Here is a 20,182-nt window from a genome sequence, read left to right as displayed (position 1 = left end):
ATAAATTGGTCGCAGTTAGCATAGGAATGGGATAATTCGAGTTTAATGTGAGAGGCCTTTGCCCTCCAGTGAGCGCAGATAGGCCGGTTATGATGACCATGATTAGCAACGAAAAGATGATAAAATAACTTATTTGTCCAGGTAAAAACTCGTTCGTCGGGCGTGGTAAGGCTTGAGGCGAGCCACTTGGACGACAATATATCGCGGGCGTTTCGCCATTGTGCTTGATTCCCTTTCGGTTACCACCTCAAAAAGAAATACCTAAAAACGTCGTTGCAGTCTGTAAGGTTCCAAATAAAATCGTGGAAGATTTTCACTAAGTACGCGTTGTCGGATTAGGGTCCAAACCAGAATAAGATCAGCTGGGTTATACTCGACGTCTCGTCGTCAGTGGTTCAAGCGTCCCTACTTTATCAGCTGCTGGTTGGGTTACGAACTTAATCAAGCTGGAGAGCTTCCTCCACGCGCTGTATGTATCCTTTTAGGGTGGCGTTGAGGTAATCGTATTCGACATGAGGGAGCATGGCATCTAGCATCCTACTCGGAAGTCTTCGGTAGACAATCTCGGATGGAGTCATCCTGGTAGTTTCCTGGATAGCTGTGTTATACGCAAAACTGACGTAATGGATAAATTCAACCCATATGTGATGCTCTACGCCGACGTACAGACACGGCATTCACAATCGTCTTTCTCAGTCCTTCGGTTAGTTCATTTGTTTGGAATTGGTGCGCCGATGTTCTTCTGTGATCCGTGTCGCGGCGGCTTGTAATTGGTCCCGGCTTCTTACGTAGGTAACGGACCAATACAGTCTTTTCGGATTTGTTGGTAGGGCGTTAAATGTACGGCGATCGGCAGCAGGAGTCCGGCGAGTATCGTAGGTGGCGTTTTGAGTCGCTGCAACCTGTCAGTGGGGACAGCTCCGTACGTAATGAATGACGCCGGATGTAAGGTTGGGCCACTAATATTTCATCCTGCTATTCCCGGTTGTGCCTGCAGTGCAGAGGTGCCCTGATGTTTTTGGGTCGTTGCACCTTTCAAGATTTTGTTGCACAGACCAGCAGGGATAACAAAAAGGCACGTAGTTCATGTTCTATGGTAGACGTTTTTCAGGCAGATCGCACCAGATTTGCATTTAAAAGCCCTTGGCCCGGCGACCTTGCGTCTTTCGAAATGGTCCATCATGAGGCGCAGATCGGAATCGGCTTCTCGGTGCTCGGCGGGTAGGGCACTTTGCATCACGATGCCCAAAAAGTCGGCATCTTCATCTGAGTCCGCTGGCGGTGGGTGAAAAAGGACGCGTGGTAGGCAGTCGTCGTGCTAGTGTTTCTTGTCGAATTTGTAAACGATGGTCAAGTCGACTTCCTGCAGGCACAGGATCCATCGTTAAACCTACCAAGAGGGGTCCTCTAATTTTGCGAGCCAACACAGTGCATCCTGGTCTCTCACCACCTTAATCTGACTACCGCTGACATAGGCAGATTTTAGAAATGACCCATATTATGGCGGGGCACTGTTTTTAGAAGCCGAAACGTTTCTCTCTTATTTTGATAGCCGCGCCTGGCGTAAGCGATTACAGTTTTGTAGCGGTTCTGCTTTTCTACGAGCACCCAAGTCTACGCAACTCGCGTCCGTATGCATTTCTGTCTAACCTTATTCTTTGATACGCGCAGAAACTGTAGGCCGCTGTAAGCGATTTGAAGCCCGCCAAAAGCGTTCAGCTATGCTTTCTTGAAGTATTACTGAACTCTGTCGTTAGGGGTGCGAGTGGTTTGGCGATTTTTGCAGTTTTTGACAAAGCACCGCCAATAAAGCGCAAAGTCCGAGATATTTTCTCACGCCTTTCTTGCCCTTTGTTCTTGAAAAAAATGGCTATGGCTAAAGATTTTGCGGAGTCAGGCAGAACTAACTCGGCGCTGACCACGTGGCTCAAAAACGTGACTTCGTCGTACGCAAAATGGCTTCAGTTGCGACCACAAAATTGCGACGTTATTCTTTAAACTCCTAGTAATTACTAGAACATCGTCCAGGTAGACAAGGCAGGTGTTCACTTAAGGCCAGCTAGCACAGCATCCATGACGCGTTGAAACGTTGCTGGTGCCATGTACAGCCCAAAAGGCAACGAAATATTCGGCCGCTTGAGTGCGAGGTTTTCCTGTAGTATTGTACGGGCAAAATCTAGAGGCCTAAATATGCGTCCCTTCTTTGCAAACGAAGAAAAAAAATGCTCTTCCAAAACATAAACTGGATAAAAGGAAGGTCATTATAGCAGCCTTATTCACCTCCTTTGAAATGCACTATTTAGTTCAGCTTGGACACCGACAAGGGCGAGTGGTCCAAGCGCTCATTCATATTACGGAGAAAAGAAGACACCGGTACAGAAAACGCAGGCGCTAAGTCAAAAGCTGGGCCAAGGTGTTCTCGCTATCGGGTAATTTGAAACAGAAATTATTTTCTTGAATGACAGAGGCACATAAAAAATATTGTGCTACTATAAAAAGCTCGAAATTTGATAACGTCACTTCAAGCAGAAGGTGCACTGGGCTCTTTCTTGGAAAACACCAAGTGCAACAACCGCGGAAAAATATATATGTTTCAATGTGCAATAAACGAGAGAAGTAACGTAGATTTTTTACGTTATAAACACCGTTTTGGGCACAAAAGAATTTAATTAGCTTCCTGATTTTTGTGTGACCCCTCATTGGCACATATTCTTACGCAAAACGCAAGGCTGACAAGGGTAATTTTGCACTACCGACGCAAAAGCCGTGTCGGGATCTATGAAAACAAAAAATGGCGTGTCACACAGTTCAGTTTTCTGAAAAGTGAAATGGGGTAATTCTTTAAAGTTATTACGAGAGTTAAGGCAACAGTGTGAACCCGGCCTTGCGGAATTATTACCCCTGCTAAGTATCGTGGATAGGGTGATGCTTACATTATATTGCCCTCGGTTGCATTCCTTCAAAAGGAACTCGAATACATTTATGGTACATGTCAGTGATTGCAGTATCGAAACGTAGCCCTGCGTGCCGTACACAACGTGTACAATTTCCTTGTTTTCTTTTCTTTTTTTTTATTGTCGAGTTCTCACGTCATTTGCGAATTATTCTCAAATTCGCGAATTACATTTTGGCAGACACTTCTGCGTTTTGCAATTGCAAAACGCAGAAATGTATGCCAAATTGTTGGTTAACGTGTGCGCTGTCTATTTTCTTTCTTTCATCCTCGTGGCTGCTCCGTTTTCTCCGATATCCACAATCAACTAGCCCAAACGTAAGTGAAATAAATATGTAGTAAATTTCCGTTATTGAAATATTGTGTGTTTTTTGTTGATATGGGAAGAACGTTGTTTGATTTTTTCGGTGCATATGCGTGAAATTTTATTTTTACACCTAATATTACCAATATAGCTTGTGGCATCAATATCAAAGAAACATTATTCTGTTGAATGTGCATTATATTCAGGAATAAAAGATGTGAGGCAGCGAGCCCTGATGTTTTTTTGTAGACTGCAGTGGGATAATTATCTTTTTTTTTCAAACGAAGTCGTAGTAAAACATCACTTCGAAAAATCTTGTAGAAATTAAATTGCTGAAATCCAAGCGGTGCTTTAACAGAACGTGCTGTTGGGCGAGTTGGTACATACTTAAATGGAAGGTTTAGCGCAAACAAGACGAGGACGAGGACGTTTGCCACCGTCCTCGTCTTGTTTGCGCTAAACCTTCCATTTAACCAAGCGGTGCGCTTTGCCGACATATTAAGACTATTTACTACAATTGCTCGCTGTTTTATATCCATATGATCTGATATGTTTATTGCTGTTATTTATGCTTAAAAAAGCTTTCCTGGTTTTTGTCAGAAAAACTAAAAGTCTACGCGTTGCTTCCGAGGACACGGGGACCTTTACATTCCTCCAAAACGTAGACAAACTTTTTTGCTTTCATCGTAACCACTTGCGCAGCGGACGGCTCCGAAGATGCATGGTTGTTTCTTAGTAACGTAAGGCCTGATTAGAATGCTGCCGCTGTTTTTGGGGCATCAGCGATCGCGATGTTCCTCTATAGGTTTACTACCCACATTGGTGAAAACCCATTTCGAATAAAGTGTCGCTAAACAATTGGCAAAGTTGATTTATTCAACAATGGTTCAACCTTCTTTAAAGTAAATCCCAACCACATAGACTTGGGACAACCAAACAATCCATGCCCCTTACAACAAGATATCACGATGCGAACATGCTCCGAAAACGAAACACCCTGAAATGCTGACCTTGCGCGTTCATAGCTACAGTGATTTTGCTTTCGTTGACCAAGTATACTTTATGAATTCAACCCCGTTTAACGCGCCTGAAGTAACAAAGTAGGTATTATTACATATTTAAAGCGACAGGGACAAGAAGAGGATGACAAACCTTGCATGAACTGAGGGGATGCGGGGAGCTAGGTGGCGCTGACCACGGACCGCAGGTTGACGTGAGTACCTAAGGATCAAGAGAGGGCTCGCCAAGTGACTAACTATCAGACGCCCTCCCGAACGCTACAGACTCCTAATGGACGCCTGCCGGGGCGAACGGAAGAAACGGCTTAGGTTTATCGCCTACCATGACTCTTCTCGGCGACCTAGAGATATTCACACCGCCAAGCATCGACATGGAGGCGCTTTGCAAGCGAAGAAGCTTAATCCGGAATGACACCACCACACTGATCAACGACATCAAATCACGGATAAACGCCGAGACCCCGCCAATCGGTGAGCTAATTTGCCTCGAGAAAAGCCTAATGAAAAAATATGAAATTCTTAAGAAACCAGAGAGCATGATTGAAGAACTTCTCGAGTTGCATGATTTAAAGAAAGGATATGAAGCCGCCTATGAATTTGAAGATGTTATCCTGTTAACCAAATTTAGAATCGAGCAATTGTTCCCGCAATTCGAAAATCATTTTGCCGATGACATTGTTACAATAGCCCCGAAAAAGCAGGATGTTATCGTAACCGTAACAAATCGGGTTTCTGAGAACAGTCATCTTCTAAACGAAAACAGCGATTTAAAGACGCCTCTGAAAGAACCTCATCATGAGCCAGAAGTCAGTGGGCAAGTTGTTTCCTACAAGCAAGGGATTAGTTCATTGAATAACCAAGTGCAGGCACCCGTTCCTGTTCCTCGCTCACCCGACTGCGACCCAAACGATAACAGTTCTAAATTACCGACCGCAAAAATTACGAATAATCAGAGCAATGAGAACGCTGTGCAGGAACCGCCTACAGTCTTTTGTGCAAGGTTTTAGCGACAAGACAAGATCAATGGGCAAGAAACGGCCTAATGAAGGACCAGAAAAACCACAGGTTAACGCAGAAGTACAGCAGAGCTATCGAAACCACAGAAGAAACTCAGCTTCACCCATAGAGAGGCCTAACAGATGTCATCACAGCAGCACGGATTCATAGTAAATTTCTATTACCAAGGTAAAACGTAAGAAAGATCTGAAAACCCCCAGGTACTAACAAAGGGCGCAAAGATGGCAAAACAGAAAGGGCCTGCGATGTCCAGGCGAAACTTCCCCAAACAAGGCTCCACCAAAGCACGTGACCAAATGCCGGCTGATCGGTACAACAAGAAATAAAAAACCAGCCTCACGAAGAAGGATCGTTCTATCAATATAAGGAGCCAGGCAGTGCGTGAATTCCTCGACACGACAAACGATCCGACGCTCATGCCACACGAAGCATGCACGAACACTGCCAGGCCGTCCAGAACAGACGAGGGTCAAGACAAGCCGTGAACCCTGGCCCGAAACGCATGTGCCACAGAAGGTGGAAACATAAGTGGAAACAGAAGAATGAATTATCAATGCGTGGCTTACATGGACCTGATGTCTTTTCTGATTACAACGAACCATTCAGGGACATTGGACAATGGTGTTTTTGATGTTGGCTACAAATAAGGCAGGAGAGCTGGATAACCGCTGAAAAGTAAATCCTGGTATTAGGTGAACCTTCCTTTACTTAACGGCCGCCAGGGAGGATGTTAAAAATATTAGAGGAAGAAGAGGTAGCCTGGCAGCAGCCTCCAACTATCACAATCATTGTGCACTTCCATCCGCCATTAAGGATTCACCCAGGTCCCGCGGTCCTCGCCTCGGTTCATTAACAGGTATATTATGTTTCACATTCAAATTATATGAAAATATTTGTACTTTCACTACACATCACGATGTGGCGTCGGCATAACCACTGTTGGGAGCCGTAGGTCTACACGTATCCAGGTGTAAAGCTTCTTGAAAATAATATTCACTCTCTTGTACTGAACGCTGTTGAGTCCGTCAGTCTTCCATCGCTTTTTCCATTTGTAAAGGGCCCGCCTACTGCAATAGAGAAAACGATCGGTTAACAATTTTCTGTATATATGCATGTATATATGTGTGTATGTATGTATGTATGTATGTAACAGAGAAATAAGAGTTGGCAGTCAACAAAACCCCGGAAAGCAAAGGGGAGCATGTGGTAAGTGATTGAAACAGATAAAGAATTTGGAAAGAAAGTGGAGAAAAAATGCCCGCCAGGTGCGACTGCCAACTCTAGTTTCTCTGTTATTTCTCTGTCTAGTTTCTCTTCATTTCCCATTCTGATTTGCTGTATGTATGTATGTATGTATGTATGTATGTATGTATGTATGTATGTATGTATGTATGTATGTATGTATGTATGTATGTATGTATGTATGTATGTATGTATGTATGTATGTATGTATGTATGTATGTATGTATGTATGTATGTATGTATGTATGTATGCATCTATGTATGTATGTATGTATGTATGTATGTATGTATGTATGTATGTATGTGTGTATGTAATAAAAAACTGGACAAGATAGTGGCCTCAGCAACTTTTACTCACACAAAAAGAGGCCTCCAGCTTCTCAGAAGTTTTCCTCGTCTCCACACTATTTTGAAAGTTTCATCGTTCATGCAAATATGCATGTATCTAATGGTAAATGCATGGACAGGTAGATGGTTGGATATGTGCATGTGTGTGTAGCACCACGTGTTTGAGACAATGCAATAGCGAAAAGGCTCCTCGAAACAGGTAAACACCCATTCCGCATAGACTTAACGCAAAATATTCAATACACAACGTGTGAATCCGCTTTAAAGTTTCTTAAAAGCTTACCAAAGCATAAGAAATTAATTATTTACGGTACGCCATGGTACAGGTAATACTTAGTTTTTTGTAATTTCTTGGTTGTCAAAAACATACGGCAACATCTGGAATTGTGGTAACTAGCGCGATAGCTGGCGCTGGTGCGTTTCAATTCAATTAAAAATAAACTTACAAAAAGAAATGTCTCCCATAAAAACCTATCGCAACAATATATCAAAAATTGCCTTGTTAGGCCCACACAAACCACATTTGTTTCCACTATCCAGAATTACACCACAGCAGTGGTGAGAGCTTCGCCAGCTGGGCCCTACCCATCCAGCGTGTCGTGGTGGAGAGGGCCCATCTGGCCAGCAGCAACCAAGTTATCCTAGACTGAGATCACTTCCAAAAGCGACCCAACACGGTAACTACTTTGAAATATCACGTTTCGTTTTTTTTTTGAAAGAGGTGACATAGTGAAAACACAATACCAAAAGAAACAGCAAAACATCGAAACAAAGTTCCGCTTAAATACTGCATTTCTGGAGCATACAGAGCGTTTTGCTCCTTTTTCGGTGGAAACTAGGCGGTCGAAATATAAATGATGCAGGAATAAATATACAATAATGTTTCAATCATTCGGAGGCTGCGTTCTTTACCATTGCAAAAATGCTTCTTTTACAGGAGATTAAGAGCCTACTAATATAATTTTTCACAGAACTTTAGTAAATATACTGACAGTAATTTATAAATTATAAGTGCTGGTACTAAAGCTGTCGGTCCTGTAGCATTTCTGTTTTTTTCAACTGCGGGGGAGATACACAAAGCATTATCCGCAAGTCTAAACCGGTGTGGGTTCGAATAACAAAAAGTGAGTACAATGCGATGTTTTCTTTGCTTAACGTGATGTTCCTTCAAAACCAAGAACTTACCACGTATCCACACGTTTGTTTTTAACATGGTTTAGTCCAGTGTACCTTGCAACGTTTGCTGGCCGTCTGTGGATGGTCAAGTTGTACCCGTGAAGCCTAAATCAGCGTTAGGTGCAAGACAGAAAAACGCGCCTTTAAAATTCAATGCAGACACTCAGTAGCAAAGAGTAAATGCAGGAGTTGTGAACCTTTTTGTAAAAAAATACTGATGTGTCCAATAACGGTCTGTATGTCTTAAGCTTAAACTGCACTTAATGTTAGGTGTCAGTAAAAGTATTATTATATTCTTTAGCGTGAACTTGTGTAGTAAGGCTACGTGGCTTCCAATATTGGCAGCGCTAAACTGTTCGCTTTAGAGAAACGTTTCTCAAAGTGAAGAAAAGCTTCTCAAAATTTACTCCAACAAAGAACTTAGTATTCCATATCGCGCTATGAGGACAAATAGACCACCCAGATCCAGTACACGATTATCTGTAGTGTGCAGATGTTCTGTTTCATCTGTACGATGTAATTACAAATTCTGTTGTATCCTTACAGTTTTGTTTGTGTTCATTGCATGTAGTGTATACGCTATCTCCGTTTTGAAGTGGTTTGTACGGTATACTCTGTAAAATACAACGTAAAAGTGGTTTTTTTACTCTTCTATTTTGCATGCAGAGCATTTAAGTGACTCAAGATGTCACCCGCGTTGACGTCTGTAGTCCGCACCGTCGTTGTCCCTACTATATAAAAAAATACTATCCGGCGCCAAGTTTTGATCCCTCGACCCTGCGGGCGGAACACAATGTACATGGTGCTCTACCCACTGCACCACAAAGCCGACACAAAATGGGACGCTACTAATGCGCCTTATATCGTTGACTCATTCAAATTACTGCTGACGACCGCTCTCTCGTCAGCAGTTGCCACAAGTGCAACAACAATAACGTAATACAAACTACTTAACCTCGTGCGCCCCCGGAAATGCTCTGCATTTGATCGTGCCCCTCGCGAGGGAGATGTTTATACAGGAACTCCTACTTCTAGTGGACTCCTGGCGCCCTCTTTCTGCCATTGTAGAGACTATGAGGCTGTCTTCCAAGGGCGCCAAATTTGAATTCTACAAAATCGATTTTTCCGTTGTCAAAGTGTTCTTTTCTTTCACTTTCCTGTCCTTTTTTTCACTGGTATCCATCAGTGAGCCAGCACCAAGACCTCACGGCTGCTCCAGGGCACAATAAATCTACATGATTGATTGGTTTGTTATAATTATTATGATTATTCCCCTATTCCTCCTGCTACTCCTCCTATTATCCTCCTACTCCTGCGTCTTGTTACTCCTATACGCTTTCCTACCCCTATTACTCCTTCTGCGTGACTGTAAGCGACTACTCTTTTCAGCATCTGGCCGATCCCTCATTGTGGCCTAAGGATTGTCTTTTCAAACCGTTCCGAGGAAAGGTGCTTCCTTAGATGATACTTACTACAGATGTTGCGTATGATTACAAAATGAAGAAATAGAATAGACATCTATTCTTCATTAATTCATTCAGAGTACCCCTGAAGGCCCTCTAGGCGAGGGTGTTACATAGGGGGGAGGGGGGCAAGACAACATTATACAAAAATACTGACAAAAATAAAAAACGCATTATAACCAGTGATTAGTTGCAACGAAGGGAAGAAACAATAAATACAACCTACAGCCATACCGCGTTGTACCATCGTTAAACAATCAGATAAATTGGGAACATAGCTCGCAGAACCTCAAGAATTTGCTTGACACTTTTGCGCCCATAATATTCGCTGAAAAATAAAACAATATAACGCAAAAACAAAGAACAGAGAACATAACAAGTGGCAGCGTATGCAGAAATAGCCTGCAGCAAGAGCAAGAGAAACGTATGCAAGCTACAGCTACTGCTACTGCTACAATCAGAATGCTCGTGGTCTTCGCACCAAAGCGTCTGAATTTTTCTCAAATTTAGTTTCTTCAAGTATTTATGTTATTGTTATTTCCGAAACCTCGCTCTGCGGTGATATTATCTCTTCGGATAATTTTCCACCAAACTACCAAGTATTTTGTAAAGACAGGGATTTTGTTGGGGTTAAGCAAAAGGAAGGGGGGTGTTAGTTGCGGTTGACAGCATGCTTTTCAATGTGTACGGCTTCATGAACTAGAGGGCGACCTCTAGTCTGTCTGGCTACATATACGACTAAATGGAGGTGAGATGCTTTTACTGGGGGCATTTTATATTCCTCCTGATATTGCTCCTTTATCATTCAATCAGGTTCTAACACCTATACAACCAGTATTCGCATCTCACCAGAACCATCAGCATGTTATCCTGGGTGATTGCAATACACCTGGTGAGCAATGGGGTACCCTTACTTTTCAATGCTACAACTATCACGTGCAACCGAAATCCAGCATGCCATTAAAATTCGTAGCCTTCACATCCATGATGCAACTTAATTATATCAAAAAAAGCTCCGAAATATCTGACACCTCTGCTTTTCAAACATTCAGAATGCACGAGTATCGAGGTCTGGTATTTCTCTTGTTAAACCCGGCAAGTTAAATCATCCGTTTTTAGTTTCTACTCCAATCTCTTTTCAACGCCGTAGTGTCTTGTTGAAGAATAATGAATTATCTTGCTACTGTTATGCTCGTGGGGACTACATTGGCTTGTATGACTTCTTTTGTACTTTTCATTGATCTGCAATTCAAGATCTTCCTCATTGTGATGCGCAGGTCGAGCGGTTCGCTGAAGTTGTCAAAAGCAGTATGGACAAGATTATTTCCAAGTTCAAGCCCAGCCACTCAAAGTACCCCTATCGGTTCTACACAGAACTTCGTACCGTACAGCGCTTAAATTAAAGGACCACGCCCACAGAAAGTCAAAGAGCACTGCACTTGATAAATGGAAGGAGGACTTTCGCTCTAACCAAAAAATATTTAAAAGTCTATATGAGCGTGACAACCGCTCCTATCTAGATTCTGTGGAGAGCATCGTGAATTTCCAGCCTGCAGAATTTCGGAAGTATATGTGATCTCGTAAAACCAACTAATGTGATCGCATCAGCCTGGGTAATTCCTCTGGGGAACAGGTGCATGACGTGACCAACTATTTTGCGCAGCAATTTAGCGCTACATATGGCCAACACGATGAGACGGAAATGAACCTTTTGTTAAACCATATACAAGGCCAAAGCCTTATACTATTAGACGAAAAGCTGGCTCTTGAAAGCCTAAACCGCATGAAAACATCTTTGTCCGGTGGCCCTGACGGAATCTCTCCAGCCATTGTAAAACGTAAGACAGTATTTTTGTACCTATTCTAACTTATATATTCAATACTTGTCTAAAAACAGTTTTCCCTCGCACGTGGAAAATTTCTCGAGTGCGTCCAACTTTAAAGACAGGCACGATTTCTGACGCAACAAATTATAGGGCTGTTTTTCTCTTTCCTGCTGCTCCAAGCTGTTGGAGACAGCGCTTCACCAAGTCTTATCAAGTTCTGTACAAAACGTCGTTATAACTAACCAACATGGTTTTATATCGGGAAGGTCGATAACAACAAATCTCGCCTGCTTCATGAAGCAGGCCCCTGCAGCAGTTTTAGAGAGGGGCCAGTTGGACGTTGTATACTGCGACCTGAGCAAGGCATTCGATGTTGTCTGCCACTCGTTTTTACGTAATAAGCTTTTACTGCCTGGTATTGATGCACCACTCGTTGCATTGTTCTGGAGTTATCTACACAATCGGTTTTGTTAAGTGAGTGTTAACGGCAAGAATTCCGCTTTGTACAGGACAACAAGTGGTGTGCCCCAAGGCTCTGTGTTAGGCCCTCTGTAGTTTTCTATTTTTATAAATGTTGTATCAGCTACAATAAAGAAGTCTTTGTTAGTAATCTATGCTGACGACATCAAAATACTCAAACGTATTGAGTTCACCGAGGATTGTCTTCTCCTCAACAAAGATGCGTCCTCGTTCTCTAAATGGTGTTCAGAGAATAGATTAAATCTTAATTCAATGAAAAAAGGTCATATCTTCTAGCCGAAAAACAAACATCCTTTAGTTTCCTTACACCATTGACGGCGGCCCCCTGTCAAGAGTTGATGGTATCAGAGACCTTCGAGTGCTCTTTGACAGCGCCTTAACTTTCTCGCCCCATGTCGATCGACTTACTCGGCAGGCTCTTCGCTCTCTTGGTGCAGTGTGCAGATTTTGACGGGATTTCGGTCTCCTAATTCATTCGTGAAACTCTTCAAACCACTTGGTGTTCCTCAACTGGAATATGCCTCTGTCATGTGGAATGGAACCTGTCATTCTAACAGCAAACGTATAGAGCGTGTTCAGACCAAATTTCTGTCAATATACAGTCATCGTTTTTCCTCTGGGCCTCCCTAGACTGCCTTAGCAGTATCCAGGTCCCATTACCTGTCTCGCTGAGTTTTCGCGAACCCGCCTAGATATTCTTTTTCTACATAAACTGCTTCATGGTATTATCTCATGCCAGGAACTACTTGCACTAGTCAGCCTTCGTGTTTCAGCAAAAAACAAGGTTTACCCCCCCCTTTCCATAATGCTGCAGCACTCTACAACCGTTCGTCCCACCAAAGAGTGCTGCATCTCTATAACTGTCACTCTGGGAAACATGATATATTTCAACGTCCCCTTCGGGAGTTTTTGACTAAATTGTTAGCTGCGATACAAGAATTACTCTTCTTTTCGGCAAAGTTTTTTTTTGTTTTTAATGTCGTTTTTATGTGTGCAATGTCTTCATAGCTCTTGTTGCTTGTTTGTACTTCCTGTATGTTCGTTACTTTGTGGCTGTAATTGCTTCATTGACTTGCCATATATTACGGTAGGCTACTTACCTTCCATCGCACACGATTTATTGTGCCGCGAGGAGCCACAGTGATGTGTTTGGTACTTTTCATCTTCTGTTGCTGTTTTTTCAGAGATCAGTTCCTGTATTTTGTTTAATACATTCATGTTTAATTGAAGCTTCGTGTTTTCGCGCACATCTGCGAATATGTTTTTATGTATACTTGCTTCACAAAACTGCTGTGACCATTGTTCCACATACTTTTGCCATTGATCCGCCATAAGAGTTTCTTAATCGTCTAATTTTGGTTAGAATACCTCTTTATTATCCTTTGTGTTTACTTTTATTGCTTTTTTGCTGGTCCTTCTCGTTGACTGTTTATGTTGTGGGTTTCTGCTGTATAATAGTGCCGCAGTTTGTCTTCCCCACTGCGCCAGACCAAGGCCTCGGCTGTTCCTGGGCACTCTAATCAACATGGAATGATTGATTGATTGATTGATTGATTGATTGATTGATTAATTGAATGATTGATTGATTGATTGATTGATTGATTGATTGATTGATTGCTTGATTGATTGATTGATTGATTGATTGATTGATTGATTGATTGATTGATTGATTGATTGATTGATTGATTGATTGATTGATTGATTGATTGATTGATTATTGTTATTATTATTAGCGGAACAAAAGCCATGGGAAGACAATGGCGTCAAATTGGTGCGCAAAGAGGTGCCTTTCCTGCACAATGTTTTGTCTCGGCTACAGAGGACGCCCCGTTTGGCTGAGTTCCACTCCGCTCCCAACCAAGGCGGTCACTGAAACAGAACTCTCATTTCCGCTGACACCCACATCTTCACAGCATCCCATGTTTCCTATCGCTACATCTGCAAGCTGGATGCAGGTGTTCTCGGTTTCCCGGCATTTCCGGGAAATATAGACACCGATGCCGCAATGCAGCGCAAGGCACACCACTCCGCGTCCCCTGGCGGTTGGTGCATGTGACCGGGCTGATCATGTACCTATCTGCCGTCCCATGTCCCTTGGAGCTATATTACAGACGACAGTCTTTCTTGGGCTACTCAAACATACAAATGTCGGGCTGTCGTCTGTTTCTGTGTGTGTCCGTCGATTCGGTGACCTAGCCAAAGTTAAAGCGGCCATGCCGACAAAACCCATGCTTTGTGCATCCGAAAGATTGCCTGGTTTCAATCATACTGCCCTTACCTTTACGTAAACGTCTCACAAATAAGTAACATAATTATGTAAAACGAGAATGGCCATGCGACCCACTAGCTCATTACCCGCAAGAAAACCTATGATGTCTGAGGCCGGTAATAGCAAACGCAAATTTTAAGGGCTCATAAACTTGCCGAAAAGGCTATTTTCGCGTGCATTTAGGGCACATTTTTTGTATAGCAGTAAGAATGGTGGGGTAAACAGTGGAAGTTACGAAAGCGCACGTAAACATACAAGGACCGATGCGTGCTGCTGTTGGTGCAGCGCCCAATATCCTGTTTTAAGTGCACAGCAGTGCAGCTCGTTGGGGTTGTCTCAGAGAATACCGTCCGATTGGCGTAAGCGACGGTATCTTACGTGCACATGTTTGTCAAGCGAACACCATGTTTCACGAAACAAATATTTTCTACCATAACAAAAGGAAGCCATGTACAAATACGGTCGACAACAAAGCGAAGGCAGGACACGGGCAGCGGCGGTATGGTGGTGCCATGTAGGTTCAGTAACGGTGAACAAGGCTCCACACCACATATGATATTATTGTAGCTGTCACGAAAACACACGATTTGGCGGACGAAACAAAAGTTTACTTAAGTTGATTCATTTTAAAGCATTGTTTGCTTCCAGACAAGCGCTGGGGGCACTACAAAGCATGGAATCTATCGAATAAAAAAAACTTGTATTTTGTCCTCATTACACTTTAAGGCAAACTTGTATTTTGTCCTCATTACACTTTTAAGGCAGTTGTTTAACCTGACGTATACCTACCCAGTTTTTAAAAATACATAGACGCTTCGTTTTAAAGTCGCTAGCGTTTCTTGGGCTGCCATGTCAATTGAAATTTTAGCCAGTGTAGGGATGCAAAACGAGGTGCCCTACCCCACGCAAGGCCCCTTCATCCGCGTGCACGGAACGCCACCTGGAAGTGGCCCTGTGTATGCAAAACACGGCCAGACTACACTCTACTCCTCCTGCACTCGAGTGGAGAGGCGAGTCCGGCCGTGATGCAAAAACGTGTTTCGCAGGGCCGTTCACACATGGCGCCACCATATTCGCCTGCCATATTTTTGGCACACCGCAGGCATGAACATGGCCAGATCACGCGGTGTTCAACCCTTAAGCCACCATGGCAGGGATTATGAGGGATCAATACAAACCGAGAAAACGCAACGAAAAGATGCGAGGTCTTATGCAGCAGGGGCAGCAACAGACTATCGTCTTTAGAAGCCTTTTCAGCGAAGCAAGCCTATAGGGGCATTTGTTTTGTGACCAAGCTGCTCCCTCGACAAAAAGGGCGCATGTCGCCAGGCACGTGATGTGTGGGTGCTTGCCGATCCTGCCCAAGCAGCTAAAAACGAGACATGGCTCGTACGTCCCCGTCTGCGTCGCCCAGGACGACGCGTGCTTCGAGATGCTGATCGACTCAGCGCTTTGGCCGTATCAATTCCTCTTGAAGTCTTTTTAGTGAGCTGTGTGAGCAAACAATCCGTGCCGAACGAAGCCGTCAGCACGAGAGCTAACTGCAGTTAGGATTTTTTTCACCAAAATGTCTTTAGGCTACGAACAAAATTGGCTGAACATTTTTCTGACGCATTCTTTTATTGTTCTTACTGAAACCTGGTTGGGCCCAGGCATCACCTCTACTTCCCCCTTTCAGCCAAATTACCAAATTCTTAGGCACGACCATCACCATTCCTGAGGCCAACGGTGTGGCCGTGTAATGCTTGCCTTATATTATTCCGTTCGTGTGAACGGCTCCTGAACCCTGAATTGAAAACTGCGTTTGTCTGAATAGAGGTGCTTTATTGGCGGTGTGAATGCCTCCTACTGCATACACCCCGAGACTCGCGCTGCTAACTTCAAAAATACCTTAAATATATTCGAAACTGGTAAAACCCCCAACCGTGATTTCAATTTCCTGATCACAGGTGACTTCCACGCACCGATAACTTCAGGAATAATGTAGTGGTGATCAGGAGTCCCATCCGCTATTCGAGAAATGTTAGAGTTCATCATATTTAGTTTAGTATCAGCGATGAGAAAATTGTTTGTGTATTTAGTCCGCAGTTAAATCTACCAAGAAAATGCCTAGCACATGTGCACTGGCACCACGCGTTCGTCTCCTAGAGCATACTCACTCAGGCTGATTGGCCAATAATGGCCACAAAAATTCTCCAGCGTTCGCCGTATCGTAGCAACACTTGCTCAGAACGAGAAAGACACATCAAAGCGTACGCCTCGCGCTTGTCGTGCGCTTGCGGTATGTACCGTAGCAGAGCCGGCACTTGAATGTCGAAGCTGCTGTAGTTGATCATTGGCTCGCCTCGGCCGTTAGTGGTTAGTTCGCACGGCCGAGGAAGAGGCCGCCCTTCGAGAGGCTCGGTGCAAAAAGCATCAACTACAGACGATAAGTCGCGCTTGCGGAGTGCCGTACGAAAACAGACCAAACGACGAGCTCATTTGGCCTTGCTCAACATGAGGTCATTGAAATGTCATGCCGCTATGTCATCATGTCAACCACGGCACCATAACGATGCCAAAACGCAACTTTTTGTCCATTAATTCTCGCCTAAAACACCTTTGACATTGAAGCCTTGTGTCCGAGTATGAGCTTCCGTGAATTGTTTTTGCTTCATTAAAGCTAGGTAACTTCATTGGGAATTCTGGTGTAAACGTTTTAGTCTTGTGTTTTAGTTGCTTAGCACGCGTTCAGTTTTTACGCAGTTATGTTGGTGTTGTAAAACCTGGGAAGTTTCACAAACCAACCTGCTCACTCCAATTTCTAATGTGAAGTACACTACATTCCTAAATTCACTACATTCCTTCTGTCAGCACACAAAGTAGCTGTGGTTCCAACTTCGCTCGTAGAGACTATACTTGCTTATTTCACTTCCTCAATGAGAGAAATCGGTCGCCATCACAAACTTCAATGACGCTGACTAGCAGACTGAATTTTTTACAGAAGTTCTCACTGACAGCGTAAGTAGATTACTATTTAAAAACACAAAACAAGAGCCATAAGTGCAACAGGTTTTCAGCTGAACTAAGAAAGCCTGTTAGAAGAAAGAATCGAGCACACAAACAAGAAAAGAATACTGACCAAGACAATTGGCCGAGTGAGATTCGTCTAGTCACGTCGCTTACAATATCGGGTTACGTGGGATAGGCGCAGTTACATTGCTGCCATTGAAGCTGATCTGCCACCAAACCCTAAAGCGTTCTGGGGTCACGTCCCTACACAAAGCTCCGTAAGTTCTCCAGGAAAAATTAACCTTCTTGATGAGAATGGCGACAGAATTCCCGACGTCCCTAAAAGCATTGCGGTACAATTCCGTTTAGTATAAGGCACGAAAAGTGCGGAACGCATCAAATGTCCCCATGGTAAGATAAAAGCTCAGAAACGTAGGTTTGCCAAAGTCTTGTGGAAGTGCTCTAAAGCCAGTAAAGCCGACATTTTCGCTTGTGTCTATTTCTTACTCGTGTCCCGTGTGTTTTTTACGCTGTGCAAGATGAACGTATTCCGACTCGCCCAAATTTCCGCCTTGATTTTTGCTGGGCCTTGACTGCATTCTCTCTGAAGCGCAAAAGTCGTTTAGGGATCTCTTTGTTTGGGTATTGGTGTGTATATTTCAAACTTCCCTCAAGACGGGTATGTCACCATCCCGTTTGAAGACTGCGAGGGTAGTTACTATACTTAACCCACGGTAAAAATAAATCCCAGATACTATCGCCGGAATTCTATTTTCTGCTTTGCTTCAACACTATTTTATATCATACTACATGTACGACTCGCATTCAGTGTACACGCCCTCTTGATACGTCAGCAGCACGGCCTTCTCTCCCTGAGATCGACCATCACCAATGTAGAAAGTTTTATGCTGCCTGCTTAGAAAGCCGGGCAGGATAGAGAACAACTCAATTTTGTTTACTTCGATCTGTACTAATATTGTGATGTCGTCTGCCACAATGCGGTATTTAAAAGCACACCAAATACTAAAATAAATTTGTTTTATTTGACAGATGATACGCTTCGTAGCTTTCCCGGCTTTTGTTCCACAAGAAACAGAAAAGATTTGTTCAGATATAAGTAAAATAAGCTAGCATTTACATCTCCCGTCTTCCTTTCCTGATTTTTTGCGTTGAGTTTGCGTCAAGAAGTAGCAGCGAGGCACCGGTGCTGCCTGCCTAGGGAGTAAATTATCAGCCCTAGGTGCTCTCGTGCAGGCAGGCAACGCTATGTTTTACGTGTGCAAGCAATGGCCGATCCCGACATCTATCTACCGGGAAGGCTGTCTTCCACTTTTATGATTTTTCAGGGAGGGAACACGAAATGCTTTTAAATGCGGGAGCGGCCTGTGCGCCCATTTATACTGACCTACAAGACACCATCAAGCCGGCTGCTTCCGAAGCCTCTTTTCCGTAGGAACCAGCCCGGTTTGGAATGTCAAACGCGGCGTGCCGCTAGATCCGGTCAGGCGGGCGACTTGCCCTCGCGGCGTCTGGTGATCACAGTAGCGCCATAATTTTATTTCGCGCATACCTCGCTTGAAATAAACACTCTCGTAATTCCTCGTATGTAATTACTTATCGTATAGATCGTGCTTCGTGCGTACAAACGACACTCTTGCCCCTTCTACGAGGCCAAAAGTAATGTCCCTCAGCACTCTGTGCTCGGGACTGTTCATTTTCCACTTTATATAATTATGGTTTTTTCTGTACTTCAGGTTTTGTCATTTAGCTATTATCTGGTGTCAAAATATTTAAGGCTGTTTCAAACAATGTTAGGTGTTCCGCTCTCCATACAGGCATCATGCCATTTTTTATTGGCGCTCGCCTAACTTCTCAAAAGCACTACCACTTTCGTTGGAGGTCGTCTTGGTATCTCGGCATAATTTCTTGGCGTAATTGGTTTAATTTCTACACAACTTTTACATTCCCACAAATACGGGGGATCACTCGGATCGCCCTTCGATATCTTGGCGTTGTACGTCTTCTGTCGAAGTATTTCAAGATACCGGCTTCGCTTTGCGCCATGCTATAGACGGTGACCCTCATCATGCACCGCCTCATTTCTATCGTTTCCCCCCCTCCAAGCTAAGCCTCAAACCCAGAACACATGCATTTGCAAGCCTACACCTTGTCGCTTCAAAGCGACGCCCGCCCTTTTAAAATAGTTAGCACCGCTTGGCAGGCATTCGGGTAAATAGAATACTGGCATATACGTTCCACAATTAAACCCTAATTCTTTCCGGTTCACATCATAAGGAATACTGAGATATGTGAGTAATTAGGTGTAACACTAATGTAACTTATAAGCCTGGTGGCCATTTACCATTACTAACAGAAAAATTAGTGGCATATGCACGTATGGGCCTACTGGCATTCCCTTACAGGCAATACCTCTACCTTTGGCCCAAGCACAATAATGCTGCCTGGAACACGTGAATTTTAAATTTTGCATCCGGGCTAGTATCGATTTTTAATTTGATTTTGTCTTAATTACCTCAGAAGAGCTTCACTTCAAGCCTGGAAGAGCCTCCGAAAGGGATGGTGGCTAAAGAGAATACGCCTGATTTCTGGTACTCTAGGTCTGTTCTTGTGGCAATTGACAACTTATTGCTTTTCAATAAATACGGTTACTATACAACTACGGTCGGGTCACCCTAATCGTCATCATGGCCGTCATTTATGTTAGGAAATCGTATCTTCCAATCATGTATTGTTGACTTCTTATTTCCTCATTTTTTACATGAATATCATTTTTTACTACAATGTTACTCTTTTGGTGAAGTCTAAGAATGCTGCAGTGTAAAAGTTGCATTTAAAGACGGATTGATTCTGAGCACTGGAACTAGTAAAAAGACATGTATAAATTCATGTAAATTTTTTTAGCGAGATCTCTACTAGCTACCTCTTTCAAGGTAATTTATTGCGTCGCGTCAACGTTGAGCCACCGCCGGGCATACTGCGCTTTTTTTCTTATCACTTGGCTGGCTCGGAGCATCGCAGCTGAGGTATCGCGCTGCTCGATGGTGGGATGCCTGCTGGCGTGTGCTTTGTCGAT

At 43.5% G+C, this 20,182-nt stretch overlaps 1 protein-coding gene and 1 long non-coding RNA gene across 2 annotated transcripts in view; one reads left to right on the top strand and one right to left on the bottom strand.

The window, feature by feature from the left end:
* Positions 1 to 4,104: 4,104 nt before the first annotated feature.
* The window catches only part of LOC144165297 (beta-1,4-N-acetylgalactosaminyltransferase bre-4-like), a 72,238-nt gene continuing 56,160 nt past the window's right edge, over positions 4,105 to 20,182 (bottom strand). Inside the window, exons 7-8 of the mRNA XM_077695415.1 lie at positions 8,069 to 8,164; positions 4,105 to 6,360 (exon numbers count right to left, since the gene is read on the bottom strand). Coding sequence (XP_077551541.1) covers positions 6,198 to 6,360; positions 8,069 to 8,164 — 259 coding nt within the window. The 3' untranslated portion in view covers positions 4,105 to 6,197. The remainder of the gene's footprint in view (positions 6,361 to 8,068; positions 8,165 to 20,182) is intronic.
* The window catches only part of LOC144165298 (uncharacterized), a 54,391-nt gene continuing 41,986 nt past the window's right edge, over positions 7,778 to 20,182 (top strand). Inside the window, exon 1 of the long non-coding RNA XR_013321451.1 lies at positions 7,778 to 8,007. This is a non-coding gene — a long non-coding RNA (uncharacterized LOC144165298). The remainder of the gene's footprint in view (positions 8,008 to 20,182) is intronic.

This window comes from Haemaphysalis longicornis, unplaced genomic scaffold, assembly GCF_048455015.1.
Source record: "Haemaphysalis longicornis isolate Haplotype H1 unplaced genomic scaffold, Haemaphysalis longicornis Haplotype H1 scaffold_14, whole genome shotgun sequence".
Taxonomy (NCBI): Eukaryota; Metazoa; Arthropoda; class Arachnida; order Ixodida; family Ixodidae; genus Haemaphysalis; species Haemaphysalis longicornis.
Note: the sequence above shows the minus strand (reverse complement) of the source record. Positions and strands in the feature narration are given on the sequence as shown.